The sequence below is a fragment of the Lemur catta genome, chromosome 3, assembly GCF_020740605.2.
Source record: "Lemur catta isolate mLemCat1 chromosome 3, mLemCat1.pri, whole genome shotgun sequence".
Classification (NCBI taxonomy): domain Eukaryota; kingdom Metazoa; phylum Chordata; class Mammalia; order Primates; family Lemuridae; genus Lemur; species Lemur catta.
Genome location: NC_059130.1, coordinates 14,679,991 through 14,698,009, shown reverse-complemented (window position 1 = coordinate 14,698,009; position 18,019 = coordinate 14,679,991). Strand labels below are relative to the sequence as shown.

General features: G+C 54.0%; 1 protein-coding gene across 3 annotated transcripts in view; it reads right to left on the bottom strand.

Moving 5' to 3' along the window:
• SLC6A17 (solute carrier family 6 member 17) overlaps positions 1–17,758 on the bottom strand; it is a 46,678-nt gene extending 28,920 nt beyond the window's left edge. For all 3 annotated transcript variants that reach the window (XM_045546748.1, XM_045546749.1, XM_045546750.1), the window contains exons 1-2: positions 17,347–17,758; positions 1,463–1,835 (exon numbers count right to left, since the gene is read on the bottom strand). In XM_045546748.1, coding sequence (XP_045402704.1) covers positions 1,463–1,748 — 286 coding nt within the window. In that variant the 5' untranslated portion in view covers positions 1,749–1,835; positions 17,347–17,758. The remainder of the gene's footprint in view (positions 1–1,462; positions 1,836–17,346) is intronic.
• Between the last annotated feature and the right edge of the window lie 261 nt (positions 17,759–18,019).

Genomic DNA, 18,019 nt, shown 5'->3' with positions numbered 1-18,019 from the left:
TCTTAACATCTCATAGGGCATAAGAAAACTTATATTTATATCTTTGCTTTGGGCTGGTCTTATACCAACTCAGTGACCATGCCATGCAGACCAATTACTTATTGGGGAAAAAAAAGATCTTTCAAGCAAGGAGACCATGTTGTGAATATACTGTGCTATGGTGGGGAGATAGAAGCCTCTGGCCTAACTCAAACACACAGGCTCAGGTGGGCATTCTCGCTCCCTGCCCTTCAGTGGAAACTGGAAAGGAGGAGAAGCCCCCGGCCAGGTGTGGCCTTTTGAACCAGGCAAAGATGTATCCTGGAGAGAAGAGGAACGAACCTGAAGGAGGCTGCATCTTGGGAGAGGCTGCGTGGCGAGAGTCCCACGGAGCTGGGAGGGAAGGAGCTAGGTTGAAGTGCCTGCAAAGCTGTGGCTCCCCACCAGGCTGGAGTGTGCAGTCCCAGGGCACAGGGACTTAGGTGCACAAGAGCGCTCTGCTGGGTGACTTTCTCAGGACCAGAGGTCTAGGCTTGGAAATGTCATTGTTTCCAGCCTGTTGGGGTTTTCTTTGTTTATTTTCGGTTAGTTGTCCCTTCTTTTCAGAGCAAGCTGTCTTTGGAAAATTCCAGCCTACCTCAGAGGTGCCAGGGAGACAATGCCTGGGGGCTTCTCCCCAGCTGGGGCTGGACGTGGTGGTAGTGGTTTGATACTGGAGGTTCACGAGGGATTCAAACACAGGGGGCAGCGTGAGGGCCCCCCTGCCTGGGAGGCAGTAGGAGTGGTGGTTGAGTGCCCAGGCTCTGGGGCCAGGCTGTGCAGGTTTGAACCCTGACCTTACCATCAGCTGTAACTTTAATCACAGATGACCCTGAACAAGATACCTAACTAATCTATACCTCAGTTTTGCAGTCTCTAAAATAAGGATGATAATAACTCCTTCCTCACTTAAGGAGTGAGGTTGTTGGGAGGATTCAATGGCTGAACTGTACGAAATTGGTACTCTGGTTGTTCCAAGATGCTCAAATATCAGCAGTTTCAGGCATTTAAGCCTAATGTCCATTATGCCCATAAAATAGGGCCTAGCACCTGGTAAGTGTGTAGTAGTAATGGCCAATAAGTGCTCTTTACTATGTGTCAGGCATGTGTTATGTGTGCTGCAAGTAAGGCTATATAATCCGCCCAGCTATCCTGTGAGGCAGGAACTACACTATCCCCATTTTGCAGAAGAAGCACAGAGAAGTCAAGCAACTTGCACAGGTCCCAGCAGGCGCTGGGTCTGAACCCACCTTCTTACCATCATGCCCTACAGTCTCCTGACAGCTATTAGCATCACTGCAGCTATTCCTGGCGACCCTTACTCTGGAATCCTGAGCTCCAGCCTCTGAGGGCCCTAGTTCTGCCCCAGCAAAGGGGTGTTCTTTTCTACCCTTCAGTGCACTCATTTGCAAGGCACCCTGGTCCAGGTGGGGCTCCCTCTCACCTCCTCCATTTTTCTGGCACAGGTAGGGGAACCTCCAGATGTTGCCGAGGCCCACGGAGAAGCCGATCTGGGCCAGGATGTACTGCAGCTTGCTGTTCCAGGCCGGCCGGTCCTCTGCGTCCAGCTCCTCCTCCACAGCCTTCTGCTTGCTGCCTGCCTCCCCGGCCACATTCAGCACGCTCTGCTTATAGTCCACGGGCTCCTCAAGGGCCAGCAGGTCGGCCACTGACTCGGTGACATGCTCACCGCTGTGCTCACGCTGGGTCACCTTGCTGTTCTTAGGCATTGATGCCACTTGGGCCGTGCAGCCCCGCTCCCCAGCACGCAGAGAAGGTGGCACTCAGCTGCTGTCAGCTCTTTCTCATCCAGGGACCTGCGAATCCAGGGGAGGAGGAAAGGATTAGCTGACCACACCATGCAGGTGGACACAGCCCACACCAACTTCCCGTCACACACTTCGAGGCTGGTCGGGGGCCGCAAATGATGAGCGTGCCTTCTCTCCCCATCAGGAGGTGCCCACGGAGGAGCTTTTCCCACAGGCCTTCCCTGAGCATCATTAGAAGGTAAACCAAACGGACAAAATAGGCAAAACCATACACCAAGCCCAAATAAAGGGTTATCCATGATGACATTTCTCTCTTTCATATTGCAGGGCCTCGAGTGTTCAAGACATTTTGGAGGTGCCCACAGCCTTCCCCTTCCGGGGTAGCCAAGGTTGTGGCCAAGACCTAGCCCTTTTGTGTTCTATTTAGCCTAAACCACCTGGCGGGAGCCAGGGAAGCCAGTGTCTGCTTTCTCTGGGGTCTTTTTATTCAAAATGCAGTTCTTGTACCAGTAGCTTCACCAGGAGCTTGTCAGAAATACAGAATCTCAGGCCCATTCCAGACCTACTGAATCATTCTCTGCCTTTTTACAGGATCCCCAAGCTATTCAAAAGCACATTAATATTTGCAAAAAAAAAAAAGCCTCTGGAGCCCTCACTGTGGGGCCCCAGACACCAGCGCCTGTGGCCCCTTGTTCCCCTGGCAGGAGCAGCTGACCAGGCACAATTAAGGATTCTGGCACCAGAACCTGGCACTGGTTTTGCTCAGTGCCAGCAAATCCCGGGCCATTGCTCAGCATTGACATTATCTGAGGGCCACTGCAGCCAAGAGCTGATTCTCCATCCTTCAGCGACAGTTTTACAGCAGATAATGTCTGCACAACACGGGCGGGGGAGGCAAACCCTCCTCTGCGCCTGCCAGCCCTCATTTGTCTTTCATGCTTTCCCTTAAAGAAATAAAGCACCAAGAAAATGCATCCTTTGAAGAATCCCAACATTCCGTTACATTTCAAGGCACTTCCTCATTAAGGGGAGGTTGGAGGATTTAAAATTAAACACATGCACACCCCCGGCCCACAGTTGCCCTGCATCTTTCTAGGGATGTAAGTTACCCAGCTCTGTAATTCCTTTATTAAGGGAAAGGCTGTCTCTGCAAGCCGGGCTCCGTTTGTTCTCCGCGTATGCAAGTACCACCTGAACGGCACGGCAAGGTCGCTGTGCAGCAGAAGGGCACAGGCTGCCCTTCCTGCTGTCCTTGACCCAACCTCCTGCCTGACTCCAGCAAAGGCCCAACCTTCGAGGGGACCTGGCCAGCCAGATGGTGCTGCCCATGTAATGAAGCTGGGAGGCCTAGCAGATGGGGCCAGCCGTCCACGCAGGCTTGTGGAGTTGGCCAGCCCTCCCCAGACCAGGCCTCGGACCCCATTAGTGGGTAACACCTCCCCTCGTCATTCAAGGGGGACAGTGGGTCTTTAGTGACTGCCCCCTCCCACCCAGGAACAGTCAGGGTCTTGGGCTTTGGAGTAACTAGGACAGAGCTAGCCTGCCTAAAAGACCACAGAATTCCCTACAAGAAGCTCTCTGCTGGGACTCCCTTCACAGTGGGCCAGCTAACAGCCCACTGTGTCCTGGACGATGCTCCAAGGGTGGCCCTTGAGTGTCTGTGGAACTTGCAGGCCTCAGCCTCCCCCGGGGCTGCTATGTTGCCCACACTACACGAGTGAAGGGTGGCCCCAGGGAGTTATGCAATGGGGAGGCCTGTGTCCTTCCCTGGGCTGACAGATGAGCCCCTGCCCCACTCAGCAGGTCCCAGTCCCCAGGGTGCTCAACCGCAGGAATGGCTGCTTGTCTAGGCACCTCCTCCTTCCCTACATCAACAGCTTTTATTAAAGACTAGAGCTGGGGATTAGGGCCTGGGTCCCTCTGGAGGCTGCAATCACTAGGGTGCCTTGGCTCAGAGCCTCCCTCCAGCTACTCTGCCTGCGGTGGGATTTGATCAGAACAATCTGCAATGCATTAGGTGTGATTTACTGATCATCGAGCCACAACTGGAGAAAACCAAGGGGGATTCCTGCAAGTCTGCAGAATTTATCTTAATGCTGACCAAATGGAGCCCATATTTCTCCCTAAATAGCCTGGTGAGTGGCAGCTCCGGTCACTAACATGAGAAAGGGCTGGGAGGAAAAAAGGCACCTTTTTAAACTAGGAGAACCCAAGGACAAAGCTAGCACATTCTGGTAAAGCCAGAGAAGGATGACCACAGCAGCGTCACAGCAACCGCACGGCATCAGCTCAGTATGAGCTTCCTCCTTCTTCCCAAGCTGTCTCTGATGCATATGAGCATCCTGCATCACAGGATGGGACCCGAGGACCCCCTGTGCCATCAGGTTTGCAGGATGCCGAGTGCTGGTACAAGTCTGCAAGCTGAAGCACTGGGCTGAGCTGCAATCACAACTGGAACCTGTCCCCAGTGAATATGCTCCAGTGACAGCAAGGTCAGACTCTTAGAAATTAAGGCTTAAAGGACCCCTAGCAATTGCCCTACTCGACATTCCCATTTTACATTCAAGGAAATTGAGGCCTGGAGAGAGGAAGTGAAGTGCCCAAAGCTATAGGTTCTCCTGGCACCCTGAGCAGAGTCTCGTCTGGGGAGACTGAGTGGGACTCAGTAAGCAGGGGGGACACAGGGAGAAGCTGGGCATGGGGGCGTGGGGCATGAGTTTTGAAGTCAGAGAGGCCTGGCTTTGAGAGTTCCCATTTAATTCATCCACCCATGCACTCACTCACCCGACATGCATTTCCTGAGTGCCCCCTGCACACCAGGGTCTGTTCCAAGTGCAAAGAATACAGTACGGAACAAAACAGGCAAGGTGCCTCCTCCTGCAGAGTTTACGTGTTGTACGGAAGGGCCAGATACTAAAGAAATGGATGTATCATGTAATAGCCAGTGGAGGGTCAGAGCAAGCCGGCCCGTGGCTCTTTTATGCCGGGTGGGTGGGTGGGGGCAAGTCAGGAAAGGTGTCTCTGAGGAGGTGACATTTGAGCAGAGACCTGAATGTCATTTGAGAGGCCATCGGCAGAGGAGACATCAGACACAAAACTCCCCCAAAGGAAGGAGCACTGGGAATTTCAGGAACAGCAAGGTGGCCAGAGGAGATGGGGTGGGGAGAGGGCTGGGGAGAGCAGGCAGGGCTCTGAGTGAGGGGCAGCCACCGAGGACTTGGGCACACACTGGCTGTGTGCTCTTGGACAAGGCTCTTTAATTATGCACGCGTCAGTCTCCCCATGAGTGAAAGGATCTATTTAATGACAGTTCCCGTCTCCCAGGGAGGGCTGCTGTGAGTGGCTGCATATGGAGTGCCCAGCACAGAGCTCGGCACGCATGAAGGATGGGAACGGCAGCGGCTACATGGAAGCCTCGTGATGTTTACCTTTATGCACTGCAAATTATGCAAATCCCTGTATTTATATTTGGTCCCACAAATTCCATTTCTCCCCAGGAAGGGCCAAAGTGAGTTCACTGCAGGAGTAGAGGTGGGAAGTAGAGAAAGTATTTTGCGCCACCTCAGGAAAACCCACTTGTGTTAGCCAGAACTGGCAACCTCTTAAGGCTGCTGGGTGGCACCCTAAAAATCCTACCACTCACCCCACCCCAGTGTCTGAGGAAGCCAGGCAAGAGCCCGCAGCTCCAGGCTTGAGTTCAAAAGATCAGCAATACTATTATCAACAAAAACAAGGCCTTGTATTAAAAGTTTAGCATTGTTATCATTACTAAAAATATAGGCCGTACTTGTAATAGTTTGAAACCATTTTAAAAAACATTATTTACATATTCTACTGGTACAATATGGGGTGGTGATACTGCTCAGAAATCAGATGGCCTGGGTTCAAATCCCAGGTTCACTGTGTACCAACTGCCTGCCCTGGGCAAGTTTCCTCACCTCACTGAGCCTCAGTTTCCTCATCTGACAGAGGAGGATGCCAACAGCGCCCACCTCTCAGCGCTGGGAGGAGGGTATGTCGCAGTGGTCTGAGAACTCAGTGAGCAGCCAGGAGGTGCTCACAAATGGAGCCTCTTCCTGTGCGGTCACTCCATGCACTCCCTGGTCCGGGAAGTGAGCGGGCAGCCCCAGGGCACAGATGGGGTGCTGAGGCCAGGGCGGCACAAGGCGTGGCTCAGGCCCCGCAGCTGTCAGCACTCAGGTCTCCTCTCCTGTGCTCACTGCATTCTCCAGGCCGAAAGACTTTTTAAAGGCGAGGTGCAGGCAGCAACTTGGAACAACCCTTCCTCCTTCACCCCCGTTCCCTGAGGCCTGGAGCCCAGGTACGGGTGAAAGGGCAGCTTTCAACCCAGAGCCCTGGGGATCCAAAGTGCCCCCAGCCAATGATCCCAAAGCATCGCCTGGGACAAACACTAGGACCAAAGGACACAGAGAGGAGTGACTCCTCTCTGCCCCTGCACCAGGTGAAGCCAGCCAGGATCCAGGTGTCAGGAGGCCAAGTACTGGTCTTGCCCAACTGTGCAACCCGATGCCATTGCCCTAACCTCCCCGGGCCTCAGTTTCCCTGTGTGTAAAATGGGTGTGAACAGTCTCCAAGGCCCCTTTCAGCTTTAGCACATATCCAGCGAGAGCCCCTCCTGCCTGGCATGTTCTGTCCCAGGCACCAGGGGCAGCAGGTTGTGCAGCCTATCTGTCCTGCCACCCCCGTTGGCCAAGAGCCCGCTGGGGCATTGTGGGGAATGTGTTAACAACCAGCCCAGCCACACTCTCATCACCCCCCTGTAGTAGCTAGGGTGGGCTGGAGGGTTGCTTTCTCGAGCAGCGCGTCGGACGCTGAAGCCGCATGGCACTCTGAAAGGAATGCCTCAATTACTGAAAGCACAAGGCACAGGGGCTCGAGTGCCGAGCAAGCCCTGGGTGCCAGCTCGTCACTTAGCAACAGATGCTGCTTCCAGCTCAGAATAGCTCATGCGAGAGAGGCAGGACTGAGCGAGTGAACTGTGAATCTTCTTCAAAGGAGAAAAAAATAGTGCGACTAGGAGGCAGACAGGTAAAAATATCTCCTGCCAGAGGGCTGGTGGCTCCACAACAGCTTTTCAAGCACAGCATCAGCAAGGAGCCCAAGGGGGTGGGAGATGGCTGCTCTCACCCTACGACCTGGAGCCTCTCCAGCCCACAGCAGCCAGAGAGGGGGCAGGGGAGAGAGGCCCTTCTGGAACGCTGAAGCCAGCCCTTCTGAGCCCTTCTGGGGCTCGGGTGTTTCTTGCTCAGGAAGGTTGTACCAGTAAACTCAAGGGATGAACGGAATCACTGACTTTCCAAGTCAGACTCCCCCGGGGAGCTGAGTGGAGGAGCAGACAGTCACCTTCCGTCTTTGGGGAAGCAGGCAGTCACCTCACAGACCCCGCGGTGCCCCGCCCAGCCAGCCACGCTACCCGTGGGTCTCGTGGCTCTGGAAAGGGTTCTGTGGCCAGGCCCATCCTTGAAAAGAAAACTCTGCAATGGGCAGCTTGGAGGGCCGTGAGGAGAGGAGAGCGGGGAAGGGGGCCCCGCTCCCAGGCCCCAAAGGCAAGTCCAACTCAGGTATAACTGGTGCTGAGGAGGCAACGTGGCCAGGTCCCCTGCCCTCAGAGGATGCTTCACAGCTTCCTGGTTTCCATGTGACAGGCAGTCGTGGCCCAAACTGTTCTAATTACCTCAGAGCCTCTGGGCTTCCGCTGAGCCCAATACAGGTCAGACGGTTATCAGAGACACAAATTGTCCTCCAAATTATTTTTAATTGTTTTATTGAAACCTCTGACAGTCACCTGGAGCAAATTGCTCCTGACAGGGCCTGGCCTTGACTTCGTGGCTGCTCTCCTGGGACGTTTTTGCCCAGGACACACCGGCCGGGACCCTGCACCATTCTTGACGTCCCTGTCCTCCACCCTCTCCAACTGTCACAGATGTGTCCTTTTCCTACCCGCTTGCCCGAGTTCAGGCCTTCTCTCTGGCTAGATGCCTGCGGTGGCTCTCAACTCACTTTCCCGCAGGCCACCCTGCACATTGCCTCGTGTCACCCATTCCCACCGCCTACTGAAGGTAGCCCGGGCCCTTCCGAGGCATTTGGGCCCCTCCGCCTCCTGGGCCTCCATGTGCCCCCCAGCCCATGCCCACCCTATCGGCACTAACCTCCCCCTCCTCTGCCTCCTGAAGCCTCCGGGCCCACTGCCTGGCCTCTCTGACGCCTGCAGCAACCCCAGGAGTGAGCAATAACACCCTCCTCCTTTGCCCTTCTCAGCACGTTCCTCGCAATATTACTTTACACTTTCACCATCCGACTTCCTGGTACAGCTAACTGTTTACACGCCTCATCCCTTTGCTAAACAGGAAGCTCCTTGAAGGCAGGGACCAAGGTGTATTCAGCTTTGTGCCCACCCTTCACCGCTCCCTGCCCGCCCAGTGCTGGCACACGCAGGTTATCCTATAAATTTCTGTGGGTGGAACCTGGCACTTACAGCTGTTCCAGGCTCCCTGCCTTCCCATCCTCTGAGAATAACCTGCTTCCCATGTTGAAATCCTAACCACTGCCTCACCTTTGAAACAAAGAGGCAGGGGTGACATGCTAGCGGGCTGACCAGGGAGACACTTAGACCTACTGGAAGTCTGCGTGCCCCAGCCGGGTGCAGACCTGCAGCACGTTGGGGAGGACCCAGGACTCGTTCCTCATTCATCTGTAAAATAGAGATCCGCACTTACCTACCAGCTACATCTGGTTACCACATGGATCAAGGGAGAAAGAGAAAGAAAAGCGTATCGAGAAGTCAAATAAACAGAGTGGTAATTCTTTTACTCCATTTCACAGAGTTGTGTTTTTGTGTTTGTGTTTTCGACTTTCCATTCCATGTCGCAGTTGACACCACCTTTACTTCTGCAAGGCCGAATCCTGATGTCCTACTGTTATATGAGCTCAGTAAGTATGATACGAATGAAGTGAATGAGCACATGAATGAACTGGTGCATTTTGAACTCCCCAAATTTTCTGGAGTCTGGTGTATTTTTCCAGCTTCCAGTTTTTCCCATTTTCTGATGCCAAGAGCATCCCATGGCCCAAGGGTACCCCAAGTGACAGTTTGAAAGCCAAGGTACACTAAGAAGCCTGGCCATCATTCAATGACTTTTTGCCTCTTTTAAAAGAGTCAGTATTTGCGCTCCACTCTCCCTGCTTTGTAGACAGGATCCATTGTCACCTCAGAGAGGTAACTTTTGGGTGGGCACAGTCTTCCCACGGGACTAGTGGGACCGTTCCAAACAACAAACCAGGCCAAGGAGCCAACAGGGTCTTCTGCAACCCCACCTCACCTTCGCGGTGCATTTGCTGAGCCTGTTCTCTTCAGTCGATATTTTGTTTTCTCGTCAAGAGGAAGGGAAGCAGGAGCAGGGGCAGATGGCTCAGAGGGGGAGGAACTGGCACTGGGAAGCGTGGGTAGGGCCAGTGAGACCTCTTGGTTCCACCTTCCCACTGCATGTGGGGGGTGCACGCTCAGTGGGCACGTAAGCAATGGCAGCGCCATGCCCCCCACACGTTCTCTCTTTACCAGAATTCAGGGGCCGAGGGATCTACTAGGGGAAGTTCTGAAGGCACAGTGGGGTGCAGTAACGATAGCAATGACAACAACAGCACACAGGCCATGATCCTGAGTACCCCTCTGTGGCAACCACTGTGCTGAGCACTGCACAGATGTAATCTCCTTTCACTCTGCCAGGAATTGGATCAGGGAGGGGCCACTGTGATTCCCATCTCACAAATGAAGACATGGAGGCTCAGAGGGATTAATTACCTATATTTCATTGATCCTTTGATGCTGGCACTTTCTTGAACTTAGCAGAAAGGGTCAGTGGGAGGTTTTCACCAACTAGGTCACTGCTGCCATAGTCCCACAGCCATTTTGATTGCACGTCATGTCCCGATTTTAAGATGTGGCAATGTGCAAAAATAGGCATCTTGGAATGGATGAAATAAGGTTACTCATCATGGGCACACGGTCAAAAGGTGGAGGCCTTTGGATCTGCACCGACAGTCTGACTCTGGGGCCTGACTCAACCTCGACGCTATCGTGGGCTTTAAGATCATGGTTCGGAGCCAGGAAACCCTAAATCTGAGTCCTGCTCTGCCATTTACCAGCTGTGCGCTTTGGAGAAAGTACACAACCCTCCTCAGCTTCAGTTTCTGGGTCGGGAAAGATGGGGATGAAGCCTCCCACCTCCCGGCGTTGCCATGAGTATGAACGGAGGCAACACGAGGGCTGTGCTTACCTCAGGCCCTCAGAGCTCACCACGAACAAGTGCCAGCTGCCCCTTCATGTGAGAACACGGGGGAAATGGGCGCAAGTGGGAATCGAGGTACACCCACCCCGGTCCCACGATGCCCGGGACCTGGTGGAATGAGCATCCGGGAGCCCGAGGACACAGGGGCTGGTGGGGGGTGCTGGGCTCAGTACTCCAGCTGACTCCTCACTTCCCTCTTGGGCTGGAAGGAGAATGGAGCCCAGCGACTCCTGCAAATTAGGGGTACGACTGAATATGGGGTTTCAAAATATCCCTCTATTTTCATTCTCTCTTCCCTCCTTCCTTTCCTTTCCTTATTTCAACAAATAGTTACTGAACACTGCGGGCTAGGCCCTGTTCTAGCACAGCAGAGAACAGAGCAAACAATGCCCCTGCCCTGTGGGATTTATATCCTAGTGCAGAGGGATGATTAAAAAGCAGACAAATACATAATTTATAGTGCACACATAGACATACACTATGTCTGCAGTATAGATAAATACATCAAATAAATATATACACTAGAGAGCGTGAGGACATGGAGCGGGGCAGGGAGGCAGGCTCTGGTAAGGTGACACAAAGACCTGAGAGTGGGAGATGGGCCACGTGGACATCCTGGAAAGCATCAGGGCAGAGGGGACAGGGAGGGCAAAGGCCCCGAGGCAGCACCAGCATTGGTGAGTACAAGGAACAGACAGAGGCCACGTGCCTCAGGCACCCTGAGCAAGGGAGAGTGGCAGTGCCGTGCCAGGAAGACAGCGAGCGTCCAGGGAAGGCAGGACTCACAGGCCATGGGACGGAGGAAGAGTTTCTTTCAAGGCTAATGGGAAGCTGTTGGAGGTTTTTGAGCAGAGGAGTGATGTGAGCCGACTGCTTTACAAGGGATTCCTGGATGCTCATAGGACAACCAGTGAGGAACACGGAGGGTGGGTAAGTGGTGGTGGAGCTGTGGCTCAGGCTGTTGGATGAGGAGGTTTAGGTTTTGAAGAGAGAGGGAAACAGAGGGCCGCAGGTGCTGAAAGGCACACTGGGTCCTAGACAGATGGAGGACCCATGAAACTATACCAATTTGGAAAAAGGGAATTAAAAAAAATCAGATGTAAAAATAAAAATCCGGGAGCAACAAGTGAAGGCCTTACTCCGTTCTTTCCTCATTCATGGGGGCCCCCAGTGGTGACAGACGGGCCCTCACAGCATTTGCCCAAATCCTCTGACCTGAATTTTCTTAAAGCTACTACTTCCTCTTGTCTCAGAGAGAGAACCAAGGGTGTCCAATTACCTGAGTTACCCAACAGACTGCTGAAGAGCACTTAAAGGAATAATGATCAGAAACCCTTAATTACAGTCCCAACATGATGTCTCTTTCCTGAGAACAAGAAGGGTTTGTGTCTCTTTCCTCGCCAGGTTTCAGTGCAGCTTTGTGGAGGGCTGGGCAGAAAAGCGCTCCTATGGGGAACAAATCACAGGTGACCTACTATGTTTACATATGTTATTTACCCTCCCAACAACTTGAGATCAAATATAATCCTCATTTTCCAGATGGAGAAGCCTAGGCTAAGAGAAGGTAACTATCATGCGCGAGGTTACCCAGCCATGAAGTGGAAGAGGGGCCATTCGGACCGTGATCTAGCAAACTCTGTAGCCCATACACCTTCCAATGTACTGGTGCTTCCCAATCTTTTACACATCATGACTCACAGAGGAAATAACGCTGGTATGGCACACTGGGCTCCACCACCCTAGGCTACCCTAGGCTACTCCAAAGGTTGAGGGCATCATGATTTCTGGGCCACATGATACCCATCTGTGGCACTGGTTGGGAGGTTCTGCCGTGTACCATGTTGCCTTGCAAACTGATACACCTACATCTCACCCAGGAAGTCAACATTGGAACAAGCCCATCTACCACCATGTCTCCCTAGGGTCAGGAACTTCCTCATTCAGCCAAGTCCTTTCCCAAAGCTGGCAACATAATGCAATTTGGGGGACTGGTCAGCTGTTCTAGAGGAGTTCCCAGATTACTAGCAGGCAGATGGCCCCAGTGTTGTGGCAGGACCGTGGACAGCGCCCATGAGGCCATCCTGGGACAAGCTGGGATTATTAAATACAGGAACATCTGCTCTCCTTCCTTTAGAGCTGGGGAAGATAAGGAAGGAGCATGTCTTCACTGAATACTCACCTGGCAGCACCTGCTGGAACTACTCCATTGGATGACTGTTCACACCTCTTGCAAGGTAGCTTTAGCAAACAGCACTCTGCCCCATGTACAGCTGGTGAGGGATTTAAAACCATAGGAGTCCAGGGGTCTTGTAATTAAAGAAAAATGCAACCAGTAGGATTTTGGGGTGTGGACCAACGAATGTTATTTGTAGTTGAAAGAACAGGTGGTAAATTAGTGGTGCACTGAATCCAACAGGAATTCTAATTAGACCAGTAACTAGAAATGGTGGAATAGAGCAAGAAGCAACTTGCTATCTCTAAGTGACCGGCCAGGTAGGCTCTGGAAGGCAGAGTGGCAGCTCAGTGGGTCAACTGCAGCCAGTGAGGTGACCCCAGGGCCTGGGAGCTCCTCTGCCCCCACACGTGCCCCTCTCCCACACCTCAAGAGGCCACAGAACAAACAGAGCTTTAACCCTCAACTCCAAAGTTGGGGACTCAGGCAGCCTAAGACTCACCTGACTCCAGATTATTCTCCAACGAAACACAGCTGGTTCTGAACATGAGACTAGTACAGTAATTCATATCTCATCAGAGCTTATGTTCTCACATGTGAGTTTTCTGCACATAGTGAATATCTAATTATATTTTTAAAGATAACTGGATTTGCCTATAGATGAACAATGTTTTAATTAAAAAAATTACTCACAGGAAGAGGAGGAGGAAAAAGAATTATCAAAGGATGAACCTCCACAAAACAGCAGCCTATTAAGCAAGGGCTTCTGGGAAGTCCTCTCTGTCCGCTGAGGGGGAGGGGGTCATCAACACTCACGTCCCGGTTCCCCACCTCATTGACCGGAACTTCCCCACTGAGATCTCGGGTGATTTGGAGACGGCAGGCAAGCTAAGACATCACGGGCCTGTTCCTCTGAGGATGACAGATTCTCAGAGAGAGAAGAGACAGAGAAGCAGGAGGAATCAGATGCCAGGTTTCCCAGAGCGCCCAAGGACGCACGCGGCAGAGCTGCTGGGGTGAGGAGAGAGCGGGTCTTGTGGGACAAGACCAGGAAGCAAGCAGCGTCCCTCCAAGCAGCCCCTGCCAGCAACTGCTGCAAATAACCTTGGAGTGTCGGCAGTGTTGCTCTGGGGTACGGGGCCTCATCAGAAGCTGCTGCGAATCCCTGGCACACACCCTCCAGCGGAGAAACCTGACACACCAGGGCTCCCATCAGCGACTGGCCATCTTTGATTCTGCAGATGCAGAAAGTCTCAGGGCAACACCCACCCTGCTCCAACTCTCCTCTCACTGCTGCAGGTACCAGCCCCTGACTTGGATAAACTTGAAGGGAATGAGTTTGGGGGTGGCAGAGGTCAGGAAGAGAAAGAACAGGGACAGGACAAAAAAGCACCAAGACGGAGCCTGGGATCTTTTTCTGGATTTCAACCCACCTGGAACCAAACATCATATTCCCCAAACCTTGGAAGTTTGGGTATGATCATTTTCTACCCATTTCCCATTGGTACAGGCCCATTTCCCCCTTTCCCAGGGCACTAGCTTAAAAAAAACTGTACCCACATGTTTAGACAACCTCGTCTGGGTAAATGCCTAGGCTGTCGGCAAACATTTATTAAGAACTTATTATAGAAACATATCACAGGGCGGTTAAGAGCATGAAGGCTGACAGACTGAGTTCCAATTCTCTGGTTGCCACTCACAACCTATGACCTTGAACAAATTATTTAACCTCTCTGAACCTCAAATTCCACATCTACAAACTGCGGATAGCAATATCTGTCTCCTGGGATCGCAGTAAAGATTAAATGAGATGGTCTGGGAATAAAGCACTTAGCACAGCACAAAAGCCTCAGTAAAACCTGGATATTATCACTGTGTGCCAAGCCCAGGGTGAGCTGCTGGAATCCAGAACCGTTCTTGCCTCTCCTAAAGCACACAAAGTAGGCATTTCCCCATAGACCACTGCCCCGCTTGAGTTGGGATAGTGCTTTAACAATCAGGTCCACCCTTGGCACTGTGCTTCTGACCTCTGGCAGCCTGTGACATCAGTCAGGGGAAGCTGGCATAAGGGCTGAGATGACAGTTTTTTCCCATCCTGGTGCCCCAGATGTTTGGCTGTGAGGACTTCTTGCAGCCTAGCCTGGGAGCAAGTGATAACTCAGACCTGGTTCTAGGGGGAAAAAAGCTTAAATCCATCTTCCCTCTAAACCATTCTGCTGCTTATCTTAGCAGCTTTAAAGGAATTAATGATGAATTGTCCTGCTGCAGCAAACCTGGACCGGAAAAGAGTATGAGGGAAGGGAGGGTGCACAGACTTTCTAGAACCTGCCTCTCTAGAATCCGCTCATCTGTCTCCATCACCCTGGCATTTGCTCCCAGATCCAATGGGGAGGGCATGGATGCCAGAGCGAATGGTGAATGCGATATGCGCGCACGCGTGCACACACACACATACACACATTTCCAGTGGCAGACTGGAGTGCCCTGGGTCAGCATGACCTCTTCCTTGCTGCACTGGGGATCCCTTTATTTCCTTCACTTCTTAAGGTGCACACACCTTAGCTCGGCACGAAGTCTAGACATATGACAGAAGGAGGGAGCAAGGGCCCAGGATCCTTCAGGAAAGTACGAGACACATTCCTCCCTTTCCTCTCCAGGAAAGGCCAGCCTCACCTCTCCCAAACAGTTCTCTCACAGATGCCAACTCTATTACGATAGAATGGGTGGGGAGGGTGACGGCAAAACCTGGTCAAAGAGAAGGGACCCTGGAAGTCCATCCAGCAAGTGCCACAGCTTAGACCAGGCCACAGTCATGAATGATTCCAAAGAGCCAAGGTCTGTGCTGGAGTCTCACCCCGGAGATATTGCAGGTGGCCGAAGGCAGCTAGCAGACCCAGCACAGCCAGACCACCCTACCCCGACGCTAATCCTGCTCTTACTCGGGCTTCCCCACTCAGGGTCTCTCAGGGAGACTTGAGGGCTGGAATTAGGTCTGCCTGAAGTAGACAGACCTTATGGGTCCTTCGTAATCACATGGGAAGCCCTGAACTTTCACTTTTCTCCACACCCCTCCTCATGCTGAAGCAGGGGCAGGGAGCGAAAGAATTGCCTCTACTTAAGGTCCTTAACGAAAGGGGTGAGGAGCTAACATGTAACGAGCTCCTGCTACGTGTCCAGCACTGGGCTCAAAATAAGCCTGAGGAAGAGGTCCCACAGGCATCCTTGTTTCACAACTGAGGAAACAGAGGCTCCAGAGGAGAAATGACTTGCCCAAGGTCACCCTGCTAGCACAGGACAGAGCACTGGGCTAAGTTCTGACCACAATCGCAGGGCCTTTCTCCAGCCTCCCCTTCAGTGCCTGCCCCAACCTGGCCCTGCCCACCTTCCCCGCGGATTCGGAGCTCCGGGACCCTTGCTCAGCAGCCAGGCAGCCTGAGCTGTGCTTGGCTCCCCCAGAGGACTTGCCCACCTCTGCCCAAAACACTTGGGGCTCAGGCTGTCCCTGCTCACGAGTCCTGCTAAAGAACTCCATTCAACTCACAAGCAGCTGACACACGACTCTGTGTGTGACTCAGGCCACACAAACTCACTCCAATCAGAGCTGGTGGGCACGATGCGCCTCCTGCACTGAGTCACCCTCCAGGCTGAGCTGCAGGGATTCGCCGAAATTCAACCACCTACTTAGCCACAGCTGCTCCTGAGAAAGAAAAAGCCGGCAGAGGAGCTAGTGCCTCTGATGGTCCCCATGGATGGGCCATGGCCAAGGACAACCTGGTGTGACCTCAGAGCCCTTCCTGCCCAGGTGACGGGTCAGCCTCACCCAGCAAAGGAATAATGTAAGCACAGCACGAGACATAAGAGCCCCCAACTGTTAACCTCAATGCACTCTGACCTGGTTCTCCAGACATCAATCAGCATGTCCAGCAAAGCTTTAACAGCTAGGCTCTAATTAAAGTTTTGGATGAATTTTTTTGGAGCCATTACAGGATTGTCTTAGTTCCTATAAGTTCCTTTTAACCAGGGCAGTGCCCTCAAAAGAATCATCTTTCTCTGCTCCACTCCTCTGTCTTCCCAACCCAACCCCATCTGCCTCATGTTCACAGTTGAATTGCCCCAAAGATACCTCTGGTTAGAGATTTCCTAATCCACAAGGCCCATTGAAATAGTTTTCAAAAAAAGGGAAAGAGGAATGGGATCAATTTTTTTTTTTTTTTTTTTGTAAAGCAAACTTGACAGCTACTAGGTCCTGTAAGGTGAGTGGTCTTGGGATTTCTGAACTGGAGCCCTGACAGGGCTGTTTGAGCTTTAAAAGGAAACATCACGCTTCCTGCCAAGACAGCGGCGCCCCTGGGGGAGCTCCGGCCCTCCTTGTGGTACTGCTAGCATCGCTTCAGGGCACGGCTCACACAGGTATAAATGTGGCAGAGGCCTCTCGACCGGGACGGCGCCCCCTACGGATCGGCACCCCTTATCTCTGCCATTCTGTTCCCAGACGCGCTTCCCTGGAGAACGGGCTCTCCGCTAGCTCGGAATCCTGCGAGGACCAGCCTCAGTACAGGGAATTAAATATTCATCTCGGGCGTGAGCGTTCTGCTTCTCTTGCCAATGTGACTGTCAAGGTCACGGGCCTGAGGCCGAGCGGCTGGGGCTGGGGTCTCCAGCCGCGCGGGAGCCTCCCCGCGGAATTGCGCCCCGGGCGCGCAGCTTCAGGCGGCGGGAGCTGCAAGGCAGACCTCCTCTCGGCTCTCCGCGGGCGCTTGCCTCCGCGGCTCCGCCCGATTACCTCTGAGTTCTCGGGCCCGCCTGAGCCCCAGAAGCTCAAGCCTGATGTCCAACCCGTGCGCGCGCCGCTGAGCACCCCGGATGCGCCGGAGGAGCGCGAGCCCCGGGGCTCCGTCGCCAGGCAACAGCGGCTGGAGCAGCGGGAGGAGCCCAGGGCTAGCGCAAGGCCGGGCGGCTGCGGGGACAGCGTCGCCTTGCACCTGAGTCCTTAGGCCTCCCTGACTGGGGCGGGGCCGGAACAGGGAAAGTTGCGGTGGCCGGCTCAGTAAAGCCCAGCGGGGCTCGGCCGGCGACTCACCTGTCCCGCGGGGGCCGTCGCGCGGACTCGACCGGTGCACTTCGGCCAAGCAGCTGCGGTCCTCGACGGGTAGCGAGCGCACAGCCCCTCCCACGGGCAGCCGGAGTCTGGCGGCCACGGGCCGGCCGGGGTGGCCCGGAGCTGCGCGCCGGCGCACGCGACTCAGCTCGCGACTCTGCTCGCTCTCCCTCCCTCCCTCGCAGCCAGCGCCAGCCCAGCTCCCGTCTGCCGCGCGCTCAGGGCTCAGGGGAGCGGCCGGGGGACCCCGGTCCCGCGGCAGAAGGAGCGCGTGGGGCTGCGAAGGCTGGGACCAAGGGCCGTCCTCCCCGCGCCCTGGCCGCGCCGGCTCTGCGGAGCGGAACAGAGCTGGGCGGAGCCCGGCGCGCGCTGTTCCCTCGCATTCCGAAAGGCCACCCCGGCGGCGGGGCGCCGTGACGCAGGCTTGACTCACGCGCGGGCCCGCGTCAACGCGAGGGGCCGTGAGCGAGGCTCTGATGGCCGACGCAAGCAGAGGGGTGGGCGGGGAGCGGGAGAGGGGAGTGCGGGGGACGTAGCTTCTTGAGGCCCCTGGTCAGCTGACCCCAGACCCTGGAGCCCTCAATCTGGGTTTCTGGCCTTGGAGGGGAATGGGGCCCCAGTGGCCAAGGCTTCCTAAGCCCAGGGTCTCACTTTC